Below are 24,811 nucleotides of genomic sequence, written 5' to 3' on the forward strand. Positions count from 1 at the left end.
TCATCATCATCATCATCATCATCATCGAGTAGATGGAGAAGGATCACGTTCACCTGCAGCCCGGAGCTGAACAAGATGACGATAAGGAACCAGAAGAGCTGCGCTTCAGCCAATTTAATTTACTCCCATATAACATCAAGAAACAGCTGAGTGAACTGGACACAGCAAAGGCTACAGGCCCTGACAGTATTCTGTCTATATAGTGCTGAAGACCTGTGCTCCAGAACTAACCATGCCCCTAGCTAAGCTGTTCCAGTACAGATACAACATTGGCATCTATCTGATAATGTGGAAAATTGCTCAGGTAGGATATGTTGAAAACAAAAGCAGGTCAAATCCAGTTACCGGTCTATCAGCTAATTTTGCTGATTATAAGCAAAGTGATGGAAGGAGTCATCAACAGTGCTTCCAAGCAGCATTTGCTCACCAATAACATGCTCACTGATGCTCAGTTTAGGTTCCAGTAGGACCAATTGACTCCCAATCTCATTACAAATATGGGCCAAATGTGGTCACAAGCTGAATTCCAGAGGTGAGGTTCGAATGAATGTCCTTGACATCAAGGCAGCATTCACCAAATGTGGCACCAAGGAGTCCTAGTAAAACTGAAGTCATTGGGAATCGAGGGAAACTCTCCACTGGCTGGAATCATACTGAGCACAAGGAAGGTGGTTGTTTGAGGTCAATCACCGTAGCCTTATCTTTGCAGGAGGTCCTCTGTGTAATGTCTTGGGCCCAATGATCTTCAGCTGCCTCACAATGATCAGCTCCTGGCTCCATTAGAAGGTCAGAAGTGGAGTTATTCATTGATTGCACAGTGTTCAGCTCCATTTGCAACTCCTCAAATAATGAAGCAGTCAATGCCTGCATGCAGCAAGACCTGCACAACATCCAAGCTTGGTCTGATAAATGGCAAGTAACATTAATGCTGCACTGTGCTTGGCAATGACCATCCCCAACAAGAGAGAGTCCAACTACCTTCCCTTGACAGTCAACGGCATTACCATTGCCAGGTCCGCCACCATCAACATCCACCGAGTCACCGTTGACCAGAAACTCAACTGGACCAACCATGAAATCCATGGCAACTAGTGTAGGTCAGAGGCTGGGTTTGCTGCAATGAGTGACTCACTTCCTGCATTTCTGAAGCGACTCCACTCCCACCTACAAGTTAGAAGTTTGATGAAATACTCTTCACTTGCTTGGACGGGTACAGCTGCAATAATACTCAAGAAGCTTGATACCATCCAGGACAAAAGTCTGCTTCATTGGCAGTTTATCCACTAGTCTAAACATAGTCCCTCCAACACTAGTGTACTGTCTACAGGCTGTATTGCAACAACTCGCCAAGGCTTTTTTGACAGTATCTCCCAAACTTATGACCTCCATCATATAGAAGGGCATGGATAGCAGATGTTTTGGAACACCCATCACCTCCCAAGTTCCCCTCCACATCACATACCATCCTGACTTGGACATATATCACTGTTCCTTTCTTGTTGCTGGATCAAAAGCCAAGAACTTTTTATAGAAATTTACAGCACAGAAGGAGGCCATTTCGGCCTATCGTGTCTGCGCTGGCCGACAAACAGCTGCAAAGAGCCCTTTGTCAGCAGCCCTAAAGGTTACATACAAACTCATGAACAATGCCAGAAAGGCAAGGAGCACCCAGCCCAACCAGTCCGCCTCTCACAACTGCAACACCCCTTATACTTAAAAATATCTACACTCTACCCCAGCTGGAGCCGTGTGATCTCCTGGGAGATGCAAAAATCAGATTTAAAAACCCAGGCCAATTTAGGGAGGGAAAAATCTGGGAAAATTCCTCTTCGTCCCATCTAGGCGATCGAAACTAGTCCAGGAGATCATCCTGGCCGTATTCTATTCCCTGCAGTAATTACCATTATATCTCTGCTGACCAACAAAAGGTCATCCAGTCTAATCCCAATTACCAGCTCTAGGTCTGAAATCCTGCAGGCTACGGCACCTCAAGTGCCCATCCAACCATCTCTCAAAAGTGGTGAGGGTTTCTGTATCCACCACTCTTCCAGGCAGTGAGTTCCAGATCCCCACAACACTCTGTGTAAAGAAGCCCCCCCCCCCTCAAATCCCCTCTAAACCTTCCACCAACCACCTTAAAACTATGCCCCCTCATAGCCCCCTCCACCAATGGAAATAGACCCTTACTATCCACTGTGTCCGGGCCCCTCAATGTTTTGTACGCCTCGATGAGGTCTCCTCTCAACCTCCTCTGTTCCAATCCGAACAAACCCAGCCTATCCAATCTGTTCTCATAACTAAGATTCTCCATTCCAGGCAGCATCCTAGTAAATCTCCTCTGCACCCTCTCTAGCGCAATCACGTCCTTCCTATAATACGGTGACCAGAACTGCACGCAGTACTCCAGCTGTGGCCTAACCAAAGAATTATACAATTTAAGCCTAACCTCCCTGCTCTTATATTCTGTGCCTTGGCCAATAAAGGCAAGCATTCCGTATGCCTTCTTAACCACCTGGCCTACTTTTGGGGATCTGTGGACAGGCACTCCAAGGTCCCTCTGTTCCTCTACACTACTAAGTGGCCTACCACTTAATGTGCATACCCTTTCCTTATTAGCCCTCCCAAAGTTCATCACCTCACACTTCTCTGAATTAAATTCCATTTGTCACTCAGTGGATTGATATCCTCCTGCAGCCCATGACTTTCCTCTTCATTATCAACCACACAGCCAATTTTAGTGTCGTCTGCAAACTTCTTAATCATGCTTCCTATATTCAAATCTAAATTGTTGATATATACCACAAAAAGCAAGGGACCCATTATTGAGCCCTGCAGAACCCCACTATAAACATCCTTCCAGTCACACACACATCCATCAATCATTACCCTTTGCTTCCGACCTCCAAACCAATTTTGGATCCAACTTGCCATTTTGCCCTGGATCCCATGGGCTTTAACCTCCATGACCAGTCTACCATGCGGGACCTTATCAAAAGCCTTGCTAAAGTCCATATATACTACATTGTACGCACTACCCTCATTGACCCTCTTGGTTACTGCCTCAAAAAATTCAATTGGGTTAGTCAAACACGATCTTCCCTTTAAAAATCTGTGCTGACTGTCCCTAATTAATCCTTGCCTATCCAAATGCAGATTTATTCTGTCTTTCAGGATTTTTTCCAATAATTTTCCCACTACTGACGTTAGGTTGACAGGCCTGTAATTACTCGGCCTATCCCTTTTTCCCTTCTTAAACAAAGGTATTACATTAGCAGTCCTCCAATCCTCTAGCACCATGCCCAGATCCAAAGAGGACTGAAAAATGATGGTCAAGGCCTCTGCTATTTCCTCTTTTACTTTGCTCAACAACCTGGGATGCATTTCATCTGGGCCTGGGGACTTGTCTACTTTCAAAGCTGCTAAACCCCTTAATATTCCTCTCTCTCTTTATTTAATCCAGAATATCACACTCCTCCTTTATAGCAGTATCTGCATTACCTCTTTCCTTTTATGAAAACTGATGCAAAGTATTTGTTAAGAACCCTACCAACATCTTCTACCTCCTCACAAAGATTACCCTCATGATCTCGAATAGGCCCTACCCTTTCCTTAATTACCCTCTTACTCTTAATATATTTACAGAACAGCTTGGGGTTTTCCTTAATTTTACTGGCAATGAATTTCTCGTGCTCTCTAGCATTCCTAATATCCTCTTTAATTTTACTTCTTTCTATATTCCTCAAGATTCTAAAGTATGCAACAAAATAGAGATTTTAAAATATCTTTTGAGTACCTTTGCCACACAGACTGCACTGGTTTAAGAAGAAGGCTCCACCATCTGCTCAAGGCAACCAGGATGGGCAATAATTGTCAGCTTTGCCTGCGACACCCACGTTCTAAAAAATTAATTAAAAAAAAATCCAGGAAAATTCTCTCGACACAGTTGAAATAAATTACATCCAAATATGAATAGTATAGGTGTCTAATGCTTTTACATCTGAGCACCCTCTTGGTGACAGTTTGTGATGTGTGTGTTCTAAAGCCTAACTTCGTGCTGCTCCCAGTGGCAGGAGATTGTTTACAGAGTTTCAGTGAGGGCTTCTGGTGATTGAGGTGACCCTCTGCCTCCTTATGCCAGGTCACGAGCTGGTCATGCAACTGCTTGCAACATGTGCATTGGTTTCTTGATTGTGCTCACATAAGTTCACATCTTGTATGGAGTGACTGGAGGAGCCTGATGTCGCCTTGAGAAGCAAAAGGCTTCTCAGCCTGTTGCTGGTCTCCTTCAATCCGATTTCTCCAGCATATTGAAGCTGGAGAAGACATATTCTTGGAGAAAGCAAAGGCTCCAATTTCCAATGGGAGTGTATACAGTTGAGATTGTTACACTGTGCTAAGAACCTCTTTGGACTCTGTTGCAGATCTTCCTGGAGTTGCGAAGTATTCCATGGTGGTCTGCAGTTCAGATAAGCAGTCTTGCATAACTATACAAATGGGACTAGTGGGTCCTTCACATTAGCCACCAGATGTGGCATGGTGCTTGGCATAATCTATAATGACTGGAACATATTGAAGCATTACTCTTTTAAAAGCAGGAAGTGATGTCGGGATCTTGAGGCTTGAGTTGAGGATGTATATGAGCAAAGTATAGAGGATCTTTTGAAGGCTGCTTCAACTTGATCATACCTTGAAAAGCATCCCATAGGTCATGCAGTAAAGTTTTAAAAGGTTATTATTTTCATACATCCCATATATATATATATATTTGCTATGGTTATGAACTAAATTCCTGTTTTTTTTTGTGTGGATTGTGCAGAGAATGAATGGCAGGCATTTGAGAAAAGCAGTGCATGAAAAAATATGCAGTTGCAGATAAAGGAAAAGATGGCTGGAAAACATGCAGTTAGAGGAAGAGATTGTCTTCCTAGAAGAATAAACAATGTTGTTCAGTGGAGATGTGTCATAGGTCAAGCCTGTAATGGATTGTTTATGCACTGGGAGGATATTTGCTTAACTCCATGGGGCGATGAATCATTTGCTTTATTATTCATGTTGTAGTAAAAGAGCATTGCTACATAAACAAATACAAATTGCATGTTTTTCAGTTTTTAAGCCAAAGCAGAATGTTTTTAATTTGAGTAAACTAAATGGAGAATAACCTCGTTCATCCTCTGATTGAAGTATAAATTTTATGAAGTTTCATATTTGCCTCATTTATAGATTAAGTGTCAAACCTTTAAAACAAAATTCAGGATGAATACTGATTAACTGCTTGCAGTAATCAAGATAATGGATTCAAGTACTACTACCATTGTGATGTGCCAAAATATCAACAACTCCTGTTGGAGTTTGAATGAATTATTAGCCTATCTCTGCAGCGGTAGTATTCAGGGCTCCAGTTAGGATTTCAAAAAGATAGGTCTAGGGAATTCTAATTTCTAAAGTTTCTAAAGCAATCTGTTAAAATTAAATACAAAACCAAAATACAGCAGATGCTGGAATCTGGAATAAAAACAGAAAATGCTGGAAATCTCAGGTGGTCAGGCAGCATCTGTGGAGAGAAAGTAGTTAATATTTCTGGTTGATGACCCTTCATCAGAACTGGAGAGTATTCGGAAAGAACACATTCTTAACAAGCACTGAAAGGGGGAGGGGAAGAGAGAACAAAAGGGAAGGTCTGTGATAGGGTGGAAGACAGGAGAGATTAGAGAGAGAAAAGGGATGATGGGCCAAATTGGAATGATAATGCCAGGAGTTAGAAAAACATTAGTAAAGATCGGCTGTGAATGGCAGGATAATGACAGAGAGAGACACTATATCTCTCTCTATCAGGTGTGCCACCAGAGGACACAGCAGTGGGAGACTTGTAGGTTACCTGTACAGGTGTGCCTGGCCTAGTCTAAAAGGCAGGCCACCAGGTGTGATCCTCACTCTGGAGTTAACTAATAAAGGACTAAGGCCACCACAGTTCAAGTACAACATGCTGCCTCGTGGAGTCATTGTTAGAGCATCTAAGGACAAAACAGGCAGCAGTTACACTCTGAAATTTTTCAACTCTATGTTGAGTCCAGAAGGCTGTAAAGTGCCTAAACGAAAGATGAGGTGCTATTCCTCGAGCTTGCGTTGAGCTAAACTATAAATGCGAACTGTAATAAAGTAACATGGCAGAAAAAACCTTATTTTCACTCTTGCTTTCCGTTAAAATGAAACCAACGGTAATTCACTCATTTGTTCAGTTTGAGATTTATGGAGGGAAACTAAGTGTTGATGTATCAGGAGAAAGGGAAGTGCACTGTAAGTAGCTAAGTGCACCTTAACTTAATTAAGGACAGATGCCATGAATAAATATTCCAATTACTGTGATTGAAAAAGCCTTTGCAAAGAACAGAGAAACAATAATGCATAGCAAAAAAGAAAATGAACCAGCAGCAACAGAATATTTAATGTGGTTGATTTAAATCAGTGAACTATTGAACAATAGTACAATACATTGAATACTTAAGATACTGAGATTATAAAATGGGAGCGAGTCCTTTCCACGTTTTGAGACTGATTGCGCTTGACAGAAGATGACAAATTAATTGGGACTGGAACAAATGGATGTCTCTCGTGGGGGGAAAAGTTTGGTCCTAAGAAAGAACTCTGTTATGTGCGAAACTCTTTCAATAATTGCTCAACGTTTTCTCCCCAACTGATGAGCTTCACGTTATCAAAGTCCGCAACTTTGGAAAAACTCCACAAATAAAAAGCTACTGTGATGCTTCTGTATATCTTAATGTATATGCAAACTGCTGATCGAGGGGGAGACATCGGAACAGTCAATGAATGTGTTGACCAACCTCTGGGTGGAAGAACTTTGGATGGAGAATGTAACATTGGAAGGATCCCAGTATGCTTGTATGACTAACAAGATAAGTAAAACTCATTAGCTTTCCAGTGTTGAGGTGCTTTTTGACAGGGAAGTGAAATTTTAAAAATAAATATTTAAAGTTGCTCGACATGAGAATAAGATGTGACTGTGAAATGCATGTTCTGGGTCATTTAGTTGTGCTGAGAGAGGTAGGTAAGGCATGGGGCCCGTCTACCTTTTAAAAACAAAACTAACTGAGAACCTTGGTGAGTCAGTCAAAGGATTGACTAAAAGAAAGTGTTACTTAGTGCTCTATTCTGGACCGTATGGCATAAGGAGGGACTGAAATTTAGTTAAAGAAAGGTAAGGTTTGCTGTATTGGTTGCTTTGTCCATTCACTTGCTATCTGCAAAATAAAGCAACCTACCAATTCATATGTATCCCTTCGAGCCTGCACCACCATGCAATATGATCATGCAACTTCAGTACCCGATTCCTGCTTTCTCTCTATACCCCTTGATCCCTTTAGCTGTAGGGGCCACATCTAACTCCCTTTTGAATATATCTAATGAACTGGCTTCAACAACTTTCTGTGGTAGAGAATTCCACAGGTTCACAATTCTGAGTGTAGAAGTTTCTCCTCATCTCGGTCCTAAATGGCTTACCCCTTATCCTTAGACTGTGACCCCTGGTTCTGGGCTTCCCCAACATCGGGAACATTCTTCCTGCATCTAACCTGTCCAATCCCATCGGAATTTTATGTTTCTATGGGAACCCCTCTCATTCTTCTAAATTCCAGTGAATATAAGCCCAGTTGATCCAGTCTTTCTTCATATGTCAGTCCTGCCATCCTGGGAATCAGTCTGGTGAACCTTCGCTTCACTCCCTCAATAGCAAGAATGTCCTTCCTCAAGGTAGGAGACCAAAACTGTATACGATTCATATGTATCACTGAATTGTTAATCAGTTTGCCTTTCAGAAGATTAGTGAGGTGGATGTGAAGACACATGTGAACTGGCTCTCTTGATCTTTTCATAAGAAAGTGGCCTCCTTGTTATGCCCCTGTGTCATGCTATTGTATAATTAGACATTGGGCAGTACAGGCAAATTCCTGATTGTAAAGGGCTTGGGGCTGCATACTTGAAGGACTGTTGGTGCTGAACTTGAAAGAATATCTGGAGGAGACCTAAAATTTGTAACACGCAACTGATTAATGGTACAAATGTTTAAAACTAATAACGACAATAAAAAAAAAAGTGGCATTAAAAGCTGTAGTTTAGCCTAAGTTTAATAGCTTAAGGCCACCCACCTTCTGACCAGCATTCAGATCTTCTGGGTTCAGCACACAACATTCGCTATCGGCAGTTTGCTCTCTAGCTTGCTGAATGGGTCTGTTTGGAGGAAGGTGTGCTTCTGTCCAGTGCAGCCCTCCTTTCTTGTACTTCATTAATCAGAATGTTCATCAAAGCATGCTGTTCTCCTCCCAGCCTTTATTCAAGAGCAAAATTGTAGAGAAATCCCTCGTGCAAGCACTTTTTTATTCATTGCTCGCAATGCCCACATCCAGTCAATGAAGAACTGAAGGACTATTTAATTTGTGTTTGTGGTGGAAGTTGAAGCTGGAGTCTTGGTCATGACAGCAGGAGAGCTCCTGATTTTCATTTGAATAGCACCCTTTTTATTCTGCACTCGAATCAACAGAAGCCTTGGACCTTGGTTTAACATCTTCAGCTGAAGGTTAGCACCTGCGGCAATTCAACACTCTCCGTATGGCACTGGAGTACTCTTGTATTGGATTAAGTGCAATGTTCGTGCTGCCTACTCCTGATACGGGGGTCTTGCACAGAAAGTGGCAATCCTATTGTAAAACTTCAGATGGCTTCAGTTTGCAGCATTTAATGAAGTGGGATTGGGTTTCTATGGCTGAATGTCACTGCTGGTGCACCTCAGTGCTCCATCCTTGGCCCTCAACATTATTGATATTCTATACCTTGGTGATTTCATCGACAACCACAGCTATTGCATATGCACCAACAATAATCAGCTCTACCTCTCTGTCTCCTTCCCCAAGTCTCTTGAAACTCCCTCCAATTATCAGTTACTCATTTGATTGATGTATCGGGATGGAGCTTCAGGATGTAAATTAAAAGGTGACCTATTAAAATCTATCTTCTCCATGATTTCAGAGGTGATCTCAGGACTAATTGAGTGTGAATAACTGGTTCTGGGTGTCTATGGAAATAACAGGCTGTTATTTATTATCTGGTAATCACCAATTGCAATTTTCCGAAAAGAAAAATCCCTCTTTTACATTTGTCTTTGTACAAGCTAATTTCTTGGAACCAAATAGATTTTTCAATTGAATGCCACCCAGGTGTATAGTAAAATGGCCATTAAAGTGCCTTTCATGGCCAAATGCAGTTGACACAATTTCACTATTAGATGTAAATTGTCAATCAAGTACTGTACAAGATACAGCTGGAACATTGCCTTTCCTGCCTCTAGTTGTGATCCATTCTCGCCTTGATAAGGATCTCTTTTGATACTTAAAATTTTTGCCTTTTGGTTTTTATACCATTGGTGCAAATTCAGCAATCTTAAAGTAGAATCCACATTAAAATAACACATGCTCTCATTTGAGTATTGCTTCTACAATTTTATTCTAAATAATGGAAGCCAGCTGGAAACAATTTTGTATTTGCTGTCCCAAGCTAAGGGAGGTCATAAGACCTCAGAGCTGAAATTGCCCCCCCTTTTTAAGGTCTGTTACCACCTCTAAGAGGCAGTAATGGGGCGGTAAGGCCTGTCCGCCCAGGGACAGACAGAGGGTGTGACCCAATCGCATTTTCCCCTATGCTGGGGCGGCTGAAACGTGTTTCCAACTCGCCCGGCACACCGACCCGTCGTCTGCTGCGCAGTGACCCCTTTTTTGCCCGTGGGTGAAATTGCCCTGCAGGATTGCAGCCGCCACCGGTCGGTGCCCCCGACAGCTTCGAGAGTCGGGAAGTTGCCAGTGGCTGGGCGGTCTGGCCGTCCTTAAAGGGGAGGGCGCATCGCCGCGGTCACCGTTTTGTTTTAAATGTTGGCCGACTCTGCAGGCGGCCCAACAATGAAGGTCGTTGGTTCGGCTGGGCCACCAATAGGCAGCCCCTTTTGGTTGCCGGGTCACTGGCCCAGGCGAAGCCCTCCCCTGGTAACCCAGTGGATGCCAAGGAGGCATCCCTCCCCTTTTTAAGTGAAGGGGCAGGGCGGTGCTACGCGTCAGCGTGACACGGCGCATCCGCATTGCGCTGACATGTTCAGCGTGGCGGTGATGAACTCCGTCCCGCTCCCCAAGCAAACCTGCCCCTACACCGCCTCAAACACCTCCCCAAATCACAGAGGTGGTGAAAAAGTTAAAGAATGATATTTCCCTCCGATTCCTTCAGGGCGGTCATAATTCAAATGATCTGCCCCAAATGGGCGGAGGGCAGATTTCTCCCCAGCCCCAGTGTCTATTTAAAAAAAAAAATCCAGTGATGTTTAGCACTGGGTAAAGCTCCCTCTATTCCATTTAATTTTAAAAGTACTCTCTCTATTGAACCTTTTAGACCCTTTCTATTTCCTTCATCGGCTGATTTTGTGATTTATTTTATCCCATCAATCTGCAATTCAAATCTGGATTCCAGTGACCTAATTGATTGTGTCACTTATGTAGTGATGTAGATTTGTCATTGTACATTCAATCTAAATGCATATTCTGTTTTGGTGTACTTAAACTGTACTAACAGTTTTTTTTAAAACATTTGTCTAGTTAAAAGAGGGAAACTACATGGACCATCAGGTAAGACATTTATTTTCTCCTCTTCCCTGATCTTCTATTTAAACACACTGTATTTCATGGTCCCTGGATTCGTTATGTTTTTACCTAGATATCTGGGCAAGTAAAAATAATGTCTGTCTTATTGGACGCGAGGTCTCGGCAAAGAGAGTGGTCTGAAGCCAAAAAGTAACTAGTGGACAAATGAGTAAATAACTTAAAAAAAAAGAATAACACTTGATGGGGTGTTGTAAGTTGATGTGATCTTCTACCTCCATCTGAGTGCCAAACACTGGTCATCGGAGGGGATGGGCAGGCAGGCAACCTTACCGGTTTCTGTTTATACTGTTTGGAAACCAGTTGCTCAGCAGTATATGAGCGCAATCTGTAATCCATTTTGCCCTCCCTTCTTAACTTCATTTTGACACCTACCCATGATAACACTCATGTATCTTACATTATTAAATATAACTGTATCCTAACATGCTATACATGACTGTAATAAGATATGACCTGTAACCACCAGCATACCTTACCACCAGGGGTGCACTTGCAAAAGACAGGTATATAAGGAGAGATCTCAGGCAAGTGCAGCATTCGAGAGCTGTGAAATAAAGGTGCAGGTCCAGAGTGACCTTGACTTCACTACATGCCTCGTGTGAATCTGTACTGAGGGGACAGGATTTTGCAAACACGTGATTAAGAAGTCTCTAATTTAGAAACATAGAAACATAGAAAATAGGTGCAGGAGTAGGCCATTCGGCCCTTCTAGCCTGCACCGCCATTCAATGAGTTCATGGCTGAACATGCAACTTCAGTACCCCATTCCTGCTTTCTCACCATACCCCTTGATTCCCCTAGTAGTAAGGACTTCATCTAACTCCTTTTTGAATATATTTAGTGAATTGGCCTCAACAACTTTCTGTGGTAGAGAATTCCACAGGTTCACCACTCTCTGGGTGAAGAAATTCCTCCTCATCTCGGTCCTAAATGGCTTCCCCCTTATCCTTAGACTGTGTCCCCTGGTTCTGGACTTCCCCAACATTGGGAACATTCTTCCTGCATCTAACCTGTCTAACCCCGTCAGAATTTTAAACGTTTCTATGAGGTCCCCTCTCATTCTTCTGAACTCCAGTGAATACAAGCCCAGTTGATCCAGTCTTTCTTGATAGGTCAGTCCCGCCATCCCGGGAATCAGTCTGGTGAACCTTCGCTGCACTCCCTCAATAGCAAGAATGTCCTTCCTCAGGTTAGGAGACCAAAACTGTACACAATACTCCAGGTGTGGCCTCACCAAGGCCCTGTACAATTGTAGCAATACCTCCCTGCCCTTGTACTCAAATCCCCTCGCTATGAAGGCCAACATGCCATTTGCTTTCTTAACCGCCTGCTGTACCTGCACGCCAACCTTCAATGACTGATGTACCATGACACCCAGGTCTCTTTGCACCTGCCCTTTTCCTAATCTGTCACCATTCAGATAATAGTCTGTCTCTCTGTTTTTACCACCAAAGTGGATAACCTCACATTTATCCACATTATACTTCATCTGCCATGCATTTGCCCACTCACCTAACCTATCCAAGTCGCTCTGCAGCCTCATAGAATCCTCCTTGCAGCTCACACTGCCACCCAACTAAGTGTCATCTGCAAATTTGGAGATACTACATTTAATCCCCTCGTCTAAATCATTAATGTACAGTGTAAACAGCTGGGGCCCCAGCACAGAACCTTGCGGTACCCCACTAGTCACTGCCTGCCATTCTGAAAAGTCCCCATTTACTCCTACTCTTTGCTTCCTGTCACCTGGCTACCAAGATCTGCTAATGTGTTTACTGCATTGAACAAACTCTTAAGACCTGTGATAACTTTTTGAGACAGGAATATTTTACTAGCTTACCATAGGCAGTGTGATGCTACAAGATTAACATAGAAGGGTTTTGATGACTCTGTAAACTGAAGTTTTTCAGCACTTCTAAACTCCAATGTGTGCTATATCTTTGAAACACAGGCCAACCTGAGTTCTAGATAATTGTGGTTTTTTGTCATTTAGTGTCCCAGTTTTTTTTAGCCAGCAGCACGTGTCATATCCAATCTTGATGGATAACCGGCTTCAGTCATTAATTTACTGTCACATTCTATTTAAATACAGTGTATTTCATGTTCCCTGGATTCATTATATTTTTACCTAGATATCTGGGCAAGTGAAAATAATGTCTCCTGCCTTATTGAACACTAGGGCTCAGCAAAGAGAGTGGTCTGAAACATGGAAGCCAAAAATTTAGAGGACAAAAGAGTCATTAACTTACTGACTGAATTGAGGTGCTGTTATACTGTGGAGTTTGATAATTCCATGAAATTGTGCCCTATTTCAGCTCAGCAATATGTGACTCAGTGAGTGGTAGCCCTCTCACTTACTGAGTCAAAAGGTCATGAATTTGTTTTGCACTGCAGGATTTAGCCTCTAATCTAGGCTGACACTTCAGTGCAATATGAGTGCCGTGTGCATTCTCTGATGAGGCTTTAATCTGAGGCCCGTTCTAGCTGGTCAGGTGGACATAAAAGTTCCCATGCCACTATTTGAAGAAGAGCAGTGGAGTTCTCCCAGTATCCTGACCAACATTTATCCTGTGGCCAAAATTTATCCCTCAGTTGAACCATCAAAATTGATTGTGACGATTTATCTCATTTGCTTTTTGTGGGATTTGCACAACTTGTCGGCCACATTACCTACATTATCATCATCATAGGTGGTCCCTCGAACGAAGATGACTTGTTTCCACATGAGTTCACAGATGTTTCAATGAAGGACCCGATATTCCAGTCCTGAACTCCAGTTGAAGGGGTGGAAGATGCCTGTGCGTGGATTTTTTTTTAATGTGTGGTGACCGTTGCACATCAGCCACCACATGGGCCTGACAGAGCTAGGTCTTTATCCAGTGGCAAGGATTAACCAGGATGACTGGAGACCTGCTGTGCTGCACGGACCTAGAGCGCACACCTCTTGCAGTGTAGACATTACCTACATAGCAACAGTGACTACAGTTCTTCAACGTGGTAGTATTGCCTCCCAAATCCATCCAGGCAATTAATTCCATGATTGAATCTCTTCAATCAGATTTTTGTCCCTGCCACAGCACTGGAGACCAAAGACACAAATGAGATCCTCTGTGACCAAGGTGCATTATCCCTCTTTTTTTTTTCCTCGCCCTGCCTGCAGCCTTTGACATGGTTTTACAGCACCATCCTCCTACAACGTGTCTCCTCTGTTTGGAGCAATGGGACTGCCCTCAACTGGTTCCACTCTTGCCTGTCTGATCTTAGCCAGAGAATCTCCAGTAATGGCTTTTCTTCCTGCTCCCAAAAGTCTCTTCCTGCTCCTCCAGGATCTATTCTTGCATCCTTCCTTCTCTACCTACTCAACATATCATATCTTGGCAACATAAATCCCGATTTTTTTTTTTAACCTGGGATGTGAATGGGTGGTGTGTGGGCTGAAGCGGGCAGTGATCTGTCCGGCCACCTGCAGCGTGAGGCATAGGTGAATTTAATGACTGGGCCTCACTTCTATAGTGCTGAACTGTCCTTCACCCCATGCTATTGGGAATTGGGGCGCGAGCCGGATGGCACGAGAGATCCATATCCCTACCATAATTTAAAACCTGAGTTTGTGACTCCCCTTTTCCTTGTCCGACATTTCATATGTACGCTGATAATATCCAGCTCTACCTGTTCACCACCTCTCTTGATCCTTCCACCTCCTCTGTTCGGACTGCTTGGCCGACATCCAGTCTTGCATGAGTTGCAATTTGCTCTAGTTAAACATCAGGAAGATCAAATCCATTGCCTTCGGCCCCGCCACAAACTCCATATCCGTGCCACTGATTTCATTTAAGTAAGGCAAACTTTGAAGGGATGAGACATAAATTGATCACACGACTGGACTGAACTGAACTGTAAATGGGTAAACCTACAGGAAAATAGTGGGAAATATTACAAGAAATATTAGGTATGATACTACGCCAGTACATACCCCTGCAAGACAAAGTTTAAAAGAAAAGGCTTGCATAAATATGAGGAATAGTGGAAAGCCAGTGGACTGGGAGAGCTAGAAAAAGCAACAGCGATACAAAGAAAGTAATGAGGAGAAAAATGGAAATATGAAAAAAAATTTACGATGGTGGTGAAGGGGAATATGAGTCCATTAAAGACTGATGCAGGTGAGACTATAATGGATAATAAACAGGTAGCAGATTTGTTACACGAGTACTTTGTATAAATTTTCATTGTGGAGGAAAAGGACAAAAATTGGTGGTTCAAGGGAGCCTGAAACTAAGTCAGGGGAGGAAGTTGATGGATTTTAAAAACGTAATGGAGAAAATACTCGAACTTATGATGCACAAATCTTCAGGACCTGATTGTTTCCATCCCTGGGTATTAAAATGAATAGGTGAGGAAATTGCAGATGTATTATTTTCCAAGACGCTCTAGATTCAGGAATTGTGTCTCTGGATTGCAAAATTGCAAATGGCACTCCATATTTAATAACCGAGAGAGAGAAACCAAGTAACTACAGATCTGTCAATTTAACATCAATTGTGAGGCAGTTACTGGAATTTGTTATCTGGGACAGAGTGTCTGAGCACTTGGGCAAGTGCCAGGTGATCATCAAAAGTTTGCATGGATTTGTCAAGGGTAGCTCATGTTTTACTAATCCAATTGAATTTTTCTGAGAATTTTTCTATGCATGGTGCATAGAGGAATGTCTATGGATGTTGTCTATGTATGGATTTCCAGAAGACATTTGATAAGGTTCTGCACAAGAAATTATTTGTAAAAATGAGAATATAAAGAATTGGAGGGAACCTTGTGATATGGATCAATAATTGGTTGGGAGGGAGGAGACTGAGGGGCCGAAATTGTCCCCCGACTAAAAGTAGGCGCAAATACCGTTTTTGAAGTTGATTCTCCACCCCAATCCATGGGGCGGAAAATAGAACGATTTTCAGAGCTTTACTTTGTTTTGTCCTTCCGGGCGGTGTTGGGGTCGGCTGTGGGGCGGGAGTGTTGCAGCGGAGCGGATGTCAGGAGCTATCAACAGCGCCGCGCTGATGATGTCACCTCCACATCACACTGACATGTCACAACATCCCTCCCCTTCAGTTAAAAGGGAGGGCTGCTGCAAGCTCTGCGTTTAGTTTAATTTGATCCCACTGAGCCACCAGGGAGAGTTTCGGCTGGCCCGGTACCCAAGAGAGGGGGGGGGGGGGGGTGCTGGACTGCCTGTTGGTGGCCCGGCCGAAACCGTGGCCAATTAAAATGACAGACGCCGGCATCGCGCCCTCCCCTTTTTAAAGGGCGGACGCACCGCCCAGGCACACAGCTTCCCGACTGATGGCAGTGCCACTCCTGCGGGGCAATTCCGCACGGGGCAATTTTCCACGGGGGTCGCCATCGGTCAGTGTGAGGTCGGCGCGTGCCCGATGGGCGGTGCGGAAACCCCTTCCAGGCCCAGGCGCAATTTCGGATGGGTCAGCCCATCCGTCTGCCCCTGGTCGGTGAGGCCTATCCGCTCCATTGCCGCCTCTTAGAGGAGTGGGGGGAGGGCGATTTCGGCCCCAGAGAGTAGGAATAAAGGGAACATTCTCTGATTGATTGTCAGGATGTGTCAAGTAGTATTCCCCAGGAATCTGTACTGGGGCTTCAGTGTTTCATCGTATATACAAATTACTTGGATGACGGAGTAGAGAGTTGTATATCTAAGTTTTCAGATGACACTAAGTTTCTGGGCTCAATTTTGTCCAAAGCCATTTTTTGGTGCATTGCCAGAATTACGCCTGTTTTTTCTAGGCCAGAAGTACTCCAAAAATAAATGTGCTAAATTTCCCCGCTGTAATTTTAAAATTGGCGTAGCGGAACCTGTCCAGTAGCCTCTGGGGGTGGAGCCTACTGTCTTCACCAAAAGAACTATGCCGCCACATCTGCATGTGCGCGAAAAAAAGGAAGTTTTTTTTTACGTGATTCCTCTGGGCGTGCGTGCGCAGTACAGCTCCCAGTCTGCAATCTGCAATTTTTAAAGAGCCAGTTGTGTGTGTGTGTGAGAACGTGGAGTGCTGTGTGAGAACTCTACTTGTCACACAAAAAATCGGAGCTGCAATGCAAGATGCAACGCGGCGCAAGGACCAAGAATTTCTTGCAGGATGAAGTGGAGGCACTTGTTACTGTGAGGGCAGATGGCAGGAGCTGGACACCAGCAGAGATCACAAAGTTCCACCCAAAGAAATGAAGAAACGCCAGAACCAACTTGCACAAGATTCCTCTGCAGTGGTGACCACCCTGAGGTCTGGAGGCCAGTGCAAAAAGAAGTGGCAGGACCTTGGTCAAGTAGTTAGTGTATGTAATATTTTTATTTTTCAATGGAATTGTAAAAGTGACCATCTGTATATGTCCCACCCAGCAGAAAGACACCCTCTCTTTAAAAAGTTATATTTTAATCTTTGCAGAGGAAAGTGGCACACAACAAATGAGAAAGAACTCGATCTGGAGGAGGCCCGGAAAATCTGCACCCACTGACACCCTTAGAAGAGAGGGTTTTTGATGCTTTGATGGGTCCTGCCTGGAGAAAAGCAACCACCGCTGGACCCACACTCGAGGGAGAGGGTAAGTCCTGCAAATTTCACAGTCTGGCTTTGCTAAATGTTAAGTACTGCGCAGGCTAGCCAGGCTTCGGTTCATTGGGATGTGTCTCTCAGCAACGCTTTGGTTGATGCAATGTGCTATCATTCATCGTGGTTATTCAAATCAGCCTGCTGCCTGTGCTGCGTGAGCCTACTCATGCCACCCACCCAGCCCCCTCCTCTGCTGCTAATCATTTGTCTGTTCTGTTATATTTTGCAGAACTTGAGGCCAACCCTGATGATGAAGATTCAGACGTGGATGAGCCTGAAAAGGAGAACATCTTCTCATCCCACCTTCTGGACCAAGAGCATGGAGCGGGGAGTGGGAGGGGGATGGATGAAGCCCCTGCTGTTTCACTGACTTTGGAGGAGGTGCAGGTGCTGCCCATTGAGGTGCCAGCTCCTTCCCTGGCTCGTGGTTTGAGTGTTGGTGGGACATTGCATGGTTTCCCACTGTCCGAGGCTGGGGATTCTAGTGGGGTGCAGTGAGGCACACCCAGGGCCCCACCGTCCGAGGCTGTGGGTCCCAGTGGGATACATCGAGCCACACCCAGGGTGAGGAGGAGGAGAGCTCGACGGCGCTCTCCTGAGATACAGGATCTAACACATGTGGTTCACAGGATGGCAATGAATGCAGAGAGCCTTGACCTTACGCGATCACTCCTGGACACAGTCAGTGGGGTGGGTGATGAGATGTCGGGAGAAGTAACAACACTCTCTCTCGAGAATTAGAAACATGAGGGAGGGAATATTTCAGTCAGCTGAAACCGTGTCGGTGCACTTGGGGGAGGGCATGTCACAGGTAGCTGATGAGCTGTCAGTGAACATAAGGGAGGGAATGTTGCAGGTAGTTGGGACACTGTTGGTGAACATGATGGCTAATTATGCAGCACACAACAGTGAACTGACCAACAATCTCGGGGGTATAGCAAGTCGCCTCCGGAATGGTCCAGGCATCGGAAACGCTGTTTCAAGATGCCAATGGTCCTCTCATGCTGCGCATTGCAATGTGCGACATGTTGTATTCCTGGTCAGCTTCCGTCCAGGTTATGTGTAGGGGTGTCATGAGCCAGGTGGTGAGGCCGTACCCTTTGTCTCCCAGCAGCCAGCTCTGCCCTTCTGTCTGTTGCTGAAACATGGCAGATATTACGCTCTCGCGTAGAATGACTGCATCATGGGTGCTCCCAGGGTATCTTGCATCAATTGACGTAATGCGATGCACGTCGTCACACATGAGCTGCACATTAATGGAGTGGAAGCCTTTTCTGTTCCTGTACATCTCAAAATTCTCCAAAGGTGCTTGCAATCAATGCAGCCCTGTACCTTTGAGAAGCCAACAATCCTGGAGAAGCCCACAGCCCTATCACTTATTGCCTGAGCGGTCACGGGGAACTTTATAAGAACATAAGAAATAGGAACAGGAGTAGGCCATATAGCCCCTTGAGCCTGCTCCGCCATTCAATAAGATCATGGCTGATCTGATCATGGACTCTGCTCCACTTCCCCGCCCGCTCCCCATAATCCTTTATCCCCTTATTGGTTAAGAAACTGTCTTTTTCTGTCTTAAATTTATTCAATGTCCCAGCTTCCACAGCTCTCTGTGGCCGCGAATTCCACAGATTTACAACCCTCTGAGAAGAAATTTCTCCTCATCTATGTTTTGTTGTCATTCCTCTGGGCATATGGTACAGCAGTCACCTGCCGAATGCAGACATGTGTTGCATGTTGAGAAATGGCACACACATCCCCAGTTGTAGCTTGGAAGGATCTGGATGCATAGGATGAAAGTGCAACTGTAATTTTCACTTCAACTGATAAAGCAATCCTCCTGATGCTTCTAGGTTGCAGGTCTGCTTTCACCAACTCACTGATCTCAGTTACAACTTCTTTGCAGAAACGCAGCCTTCTGACAGTCTGCATCACTCAGGTGGAGGTAGGAATGTCTGCCTCGATATACCCGACGTGGGTAAGGCCTCCTGCCCATCACCCTATGGGCTCTGAGGTTCCTCATGCGATGACGTTGAATCAATTTTTGTCTCTGCAGCACCATGCTGCAAAAGGCTTGCACAAGCTATGAGTTGTCAGTATTGGCCCCATGCTTAAATTTTATCTTTGCCAGAAGCTCAAAACAGCAGGCAGGCGGAACAAGGTTCTTTGTTCTTTCTTCCCACAGGTCTGTATGGACCACACCCAGGTCTGAGCAGGTGCAATGATCGGGAACTCCCCCCTCAATCCCATGGGCTACATTTGATGCGTAATAGTCTTGAGATGCCTTCCGATCGCCTTTCACAGGCCCCCACCCACCCGGGCTACATTTGATGGATAGTGCATGCTTCTGATGCCTTCCGATCACATTCTACAGCACCCCCCCCCAAAGCCGTCCCCTGCCCGGGGCTTCTTTTTCATCCGAGCCCCAAGCCTGTGTGCCCGGGCGTGGGACCGATTCTGCCGGCTGCCACGCCCTGTTTGCAGATGTTCGGTGGTGGCATGTCGGTTAAAAGAATATGAAAAGTTACAGGGTTCCATCAAACTTCCATTTACTGCATTGTAAGGTTTAAAAAAAAAAATCTTTATTATGTATATTTGGGTCTTATTGACTCCCTCCAAAACTTTGCTGAAAAAAAATGGCGTCTTTCTGCACCGATTTTTCAATGTGCGCGCTGCTTTTTCTTAACTCACCAGAAAGTTTTTCGGGAGTGGTCAGATATAGAAAATATTAAATGATAATTTCAATTTTAACTTTGAATTAGGGATTACATTTTCCAGAGTTTAGCAGGGTTAGTACTTCCTTTATGTTATCTCGTATAAAATCAATGAAAAATATAAACTCTTGTATAAGATTTTAAAAAATGTCTTAAACTTTGTTCGTAGTGAAACTTAGTAAAACATTTCGTCGAACTGTAAAATAAGCTGCTTTCCATATTGATAAAAGCAGCTTATTTTGTTGCTTTAGGATAATATATGTATGAAGTTTTATGTTTAAATTTGAGTTTCTTTCCCTCGTTAAAATGTGGAATAAATGAAATTTTTCTTTGGCAAACTTCCATAATCGACAAAAACTAGCACAGACATCAGGTTACGCCCCCATGACGCAAAAAAAAAACCTAAAAAAAAGTAACTAACTCCATTACGCTGGCACAAATTCCTTGGGGAAACTTACATTTTTTAACTTGCACCAAAAAAAGTGGCGTGAGCCAAAAAAAAACAGCGCAAATCACTGGAGAAAATTGAGCCCATAGAGTTGTGTTGCTGGGAGCAGGAACTTACAAAGAGACATAGTGAATGATGGTGTTCAAAGGAAGTGCAAGGCCATTCATCTTGGATTTAAGAAATATTTTTGAATGGTGATAGATTAGGAGCTATGGAAAAGCAAAGGGATTTAGATGTCCGCGTGCACACATTATTAAAAGCTTGTGCATAGGAACAAAATGCAATCAAAAAGGGTAATGGAAAGTTGGCCTTTATCACAAGGGCCTTGGAATTCCAAAGTGAGGAAGTGATGCTTCAGTTGTACAGAGGCAGGGTCAGACTTCATCTGGCGTCCTGCTTTCAACTTGAAGCACCAAACCTCAAAAGATATATTGGCCTTCGGAATGTTACAGTGCAGATTCACCAGAATGATGCAAGGGCTTAAAAGTTTAATTATGAGGACAGATTGCATAAACTTGCAGGGCTACAGGGAAACAGCAGGGGAGTGATTCGAATTGGATGGCACTTCCAAAGAGCCAGCACAAGCATGATGGGCTAAATGGCCTCCCTCTGTGCTGTTGCTGTATGATTCTACGAAACTTGGCTTGTATTCTTTTGATGATAGACGGTCGAGGGGTGATTTTAATCAAGGCTTTGTAAATGATAAAGGAATTCAATAGAGTAGATGCAGAGAAACTATGTCGTCTGGTGGAGGAATCCAGAATAAGAAGGCATAATCTTAGTTAGAGCCAGGCTATTAAGGAGTGAAGTCAAGAAGCTCCTTTTCACACCAATGGAAATCTGGAATTCACGCTCTCCAAAAGCTATGGCTGCTGGGTCAATTGAAATTTACAAGTCTGAGATTAATAGATTTATGTTAACGAAGGATATCAAAGGATATGGAACAATGGCGGGTAAATGGAGTTGAGCTGCATATCAGCTGTGATCTAATTTAATGGTGGAACAGGCTTGAGGGGTTGAATGACCTCTTCCTGCTCCTGTACCTCATCCCTGGCCACTGAGGCTGAACCAGACTGTTTGCAACATTCGTGTTCTATTTGACCCCAAGCTTCCAACCCATGTGCTCTCCATCACAAAGACCACTTACTTCCATCTCCATAACATCACCCACCACTGGTGCCCTACCTCAGTCCACCTGCTGCTGAAATGCTTATCCATGCCGTTGCAACATCCAGACTCAGCTATTCCCAATGTTCTCCTGATTGGCCTCCACCTTTCCAAAACTTCACCTCTCATAATTCTGCACTGTCCTTGGTCATCGCCCAGCATTGTTGGGAAATCGGCTTGGTAATAGCTGATTTCACAAGTAATTAATTTGAATCAGTGATATCTTCTGTAATTTCGGGACTGTTTCTGATGGTTTTGTTCCCGCTAGCTCTTGATTCTCCTGAGTCTTTATGCAAATTCAAATTCATCACTCCCCACCCTGGTCCACTCATTTTAATGGACAGATTATGACCGGCATGATTCCCTAAGCTGTGCTTTCTCTGAGCACCATTCCCTGTTTGGAGTGGAACCTTCAGTCGCCCCTTAAGTGTTTAGTATTCCAACATACTCCAGTCCAACTGTTTCAATATTTAGAAATATTAAGGATATATTTTTTGTTAGTTGAGACATGAAGTAAAATTGTTTTTTAAAATAAAATATAGATATTTTGCGATCAATGCATTAGCTAAATGCTGACATGAAATGCCAACCGATTTTGTTTTTATTTGTCTTTTGCTAAAGATAAAACTCGAGTTCAGTTTGTTTCCCAATGGAAGTCTTATACCTGGAATATGAATAACTTATTGATTTTAAAATGTTCAATATTTAACGTGACATTGTGCCAAGTGCAGCTGGAGATCATTATTTGTAATATGACTAATTCTATTTGAAATGTGCACTTGTGCCTTTGGGGAATAAATTACATTACGCATTTTGCTTTTAATGGTCTGAGATCTGGGTACCCAATAACTCCAAAAGAAATCTTTTCAAATGGACTTGCCTAAAACTATGAATAAATAAATCATATTGAAACTGTTTTGTACCTATTAGCATACTGTGTAGGTTTGCATAGACCTATTTGGTTTACAAATGCACATTTATGTTAATTTGCAGCTACAGTGTTCAGCACAAGTTGGTTGAATTAGTGATGCAAATCTCTATCAAATAAAACTGCTTCAAATTAAACAACCTTATGCTATAGAGAAAAAAATCATTTGTTTTGCATGTGTCATGTTACTATAGCTGCTAGAAGCAAATTTAAATTAAGTTTGTGATTTTTATAAGAACATAGGAACATAAAAATTAGGAGCAGGAGTCGGCCATTTGGCCCCTCGAGCTGGCTCTGCTATTCAATAAGATCATGGCTGATGATATACTTCAAATCCACTTTCCTGCACTATCCCCATATCCCTTGATTCCCCTAATATCCAAAAATCTATCTATCTCTGTCTTGAATATACTCAACGCCTGAGCAACCACAGCCCTCTGGGGTAGAGAATTCTAAAGATTCACCATCCTCTGAGTGTAGAAATTTCTCCTCATGTCTGTCCTAAATGGCTGACCCTTTATTCTGAGATTTTGACCCCTGATTCTAGGCTCCCCTGCCAGGCAGACATCCTCCCTGCCAGGCAGACATCCTCCCTGCATTTACCCTGTCAAGCCCTGTAATATTTTTGTATGTTTAAATGAGATCAACTCTCATTCTTCTAAATTCTGGAGAATATAGGCCGAGTCGACTCAATCTCTCCTCAAAGGACAATCTCCCCATCTCGGGAATCAGTCTGGTGAATCTTTGTTGCACTCCCTTTATGGCAAATATATCCTTCCTTAGGTAAGGAGACCAATTCTCCAGGTGTGGTCTCACCAGGGCCACATATAATTGCAGTAAGACATCTTCTACTCAAATCCTGTTGTAATAAAGGCCAACATACAATTTGCTTGCTGTCCCTGCATGTTAACTTTCAGTGATTGGTGTACAAGGACACCCAGGTCCCTCTGGACACCAACACTTCCCAAGCTCTCACCATTTAAATAACACTGCTTTTCTATTTTTCCTACCAAAGTGGATAACTTCACATTTCTCCACATTATATTCCATTTGCCATGTTTTTGCCCACTTACTTAGCCTGTCTGTATCCCCTTGAAGTGTCTCTGCATCCTCCTCACAACTTACATTCCCACCTAGCTTTGTATCATCAGCAAACTTGGATATATTACCTTTGGTCCCCTCATCCAAATCATTGATCTAGATTGTGAATAGCTGAGGCCAAAGCACTGATCCTTGCGGTACCCCACTAGTTACATCTGCCAACCCAAAAATGACCCATTTATTCCTACTCTCTGTTTGCTGTCTGTTAACCAATCCTCAATCCATGCTAGTATATTACCCGCAATCCCATGAGCCCTAATTTTGTTAACCTCTTATGTGGTACCTTATCAAATGCCTTCTGAAAATCCAAATACACCATATCCACTGTTATGTATGTAAACCTGTAATTACCATGTCTAACTACCAGAGGGCTTATCCTCTGAAGTCCCAAAGGATTCCACAATCCCTTGGGAGCATTTGTATATAAGGAAGCCTCACAGGCTGGAGAGGCACTCTGAGATCTGCAATAAAGGACACACTTACTTTGAGCTCACAGTATCTAGTCTGACCCCTTATCTAAGACTTAACACACTGGTTCCCTCTTATCTATTCTCCTAGTTACAACCTCAAAAAACTCAACATATTTGTCAAACAAGATTTTCATTTCATAAATCTTTGCCCAATTCTATTATTATTTTCTAAATGCCCTGTTGCCACGTCCTCAATAATAGATTCTAGCATTTTCTCTACTACTGATGTCATGGCTAACTGGTCTGCAGTTCCCCATTTTCTCGCTCCCTCCTTGAAGAGCGGGGTTACATTTGCTACCTTCCAATCCGCAGGAACCTTTCTAGAATCTATGGAATTTTGGAAGATGACGACCACTATCTCTCGCCACCTCTTTCAAAAACACTAGGATGCAGGCCATCAGGTCCAGGGGATTTATCGGCTTTCAGTCCCATTAATTTCTCTCGTACTATTTTTTTACGAATACGAATTTCTTTCAGTTTCTCATTCTTGCATGACCCTTGGTTCTCCACTATTTCTGGGAGTTTTTTTGCATCGTTTTCCGTGAAGACGGACACAAAGGGCTGGAAATTTGGTATCGGTCGCTTTGAGGCGGTGATGGTGCGGGGGCGCTACCTTTAGCGGCGTGTGATGTCGACCTCCTGCGAATGCAATGTTCAGGGGTATTCAAC

General features: G+C 43.6%; 1 protein-coding gene across 1 annotated transcript in view; it reads left to right on the plus strand.

The window, feature by feature from the left end:
• The window catches only part of LOC139227523 (protein unc-13 homolog C-like), an 801,204-nt gene that overhangs the window by 11,444 nt on the left and 764,949 nt on the right, over nt 1-24,811 (plus strand). The window contains exon 2 of the mRNA XM_070858323.1: nt 10,644-10,673. Within this exon, the coding sequence (XP_070714424.1) occupies nt 10,644-10,673 (30 nt within the window). The remainder of the gene's footprint in view (nt 1-10,643; nt 10,674-24,811) is intronic.

This window comes from Pristiophorus japonicus, chromosome 17, assembly GCF_044704955.1.
Source record: "Pristiophorus japonicus isolate sPriJap1 chromosome 17, sPriJap1.hap1, whole genome shotgun sequence".
NCBI lineage: Eukaryota > Metazoa > Chordata > Chondrichthyes > Pristiophoridae > Pristiophorus > Pristiophorus japonicus.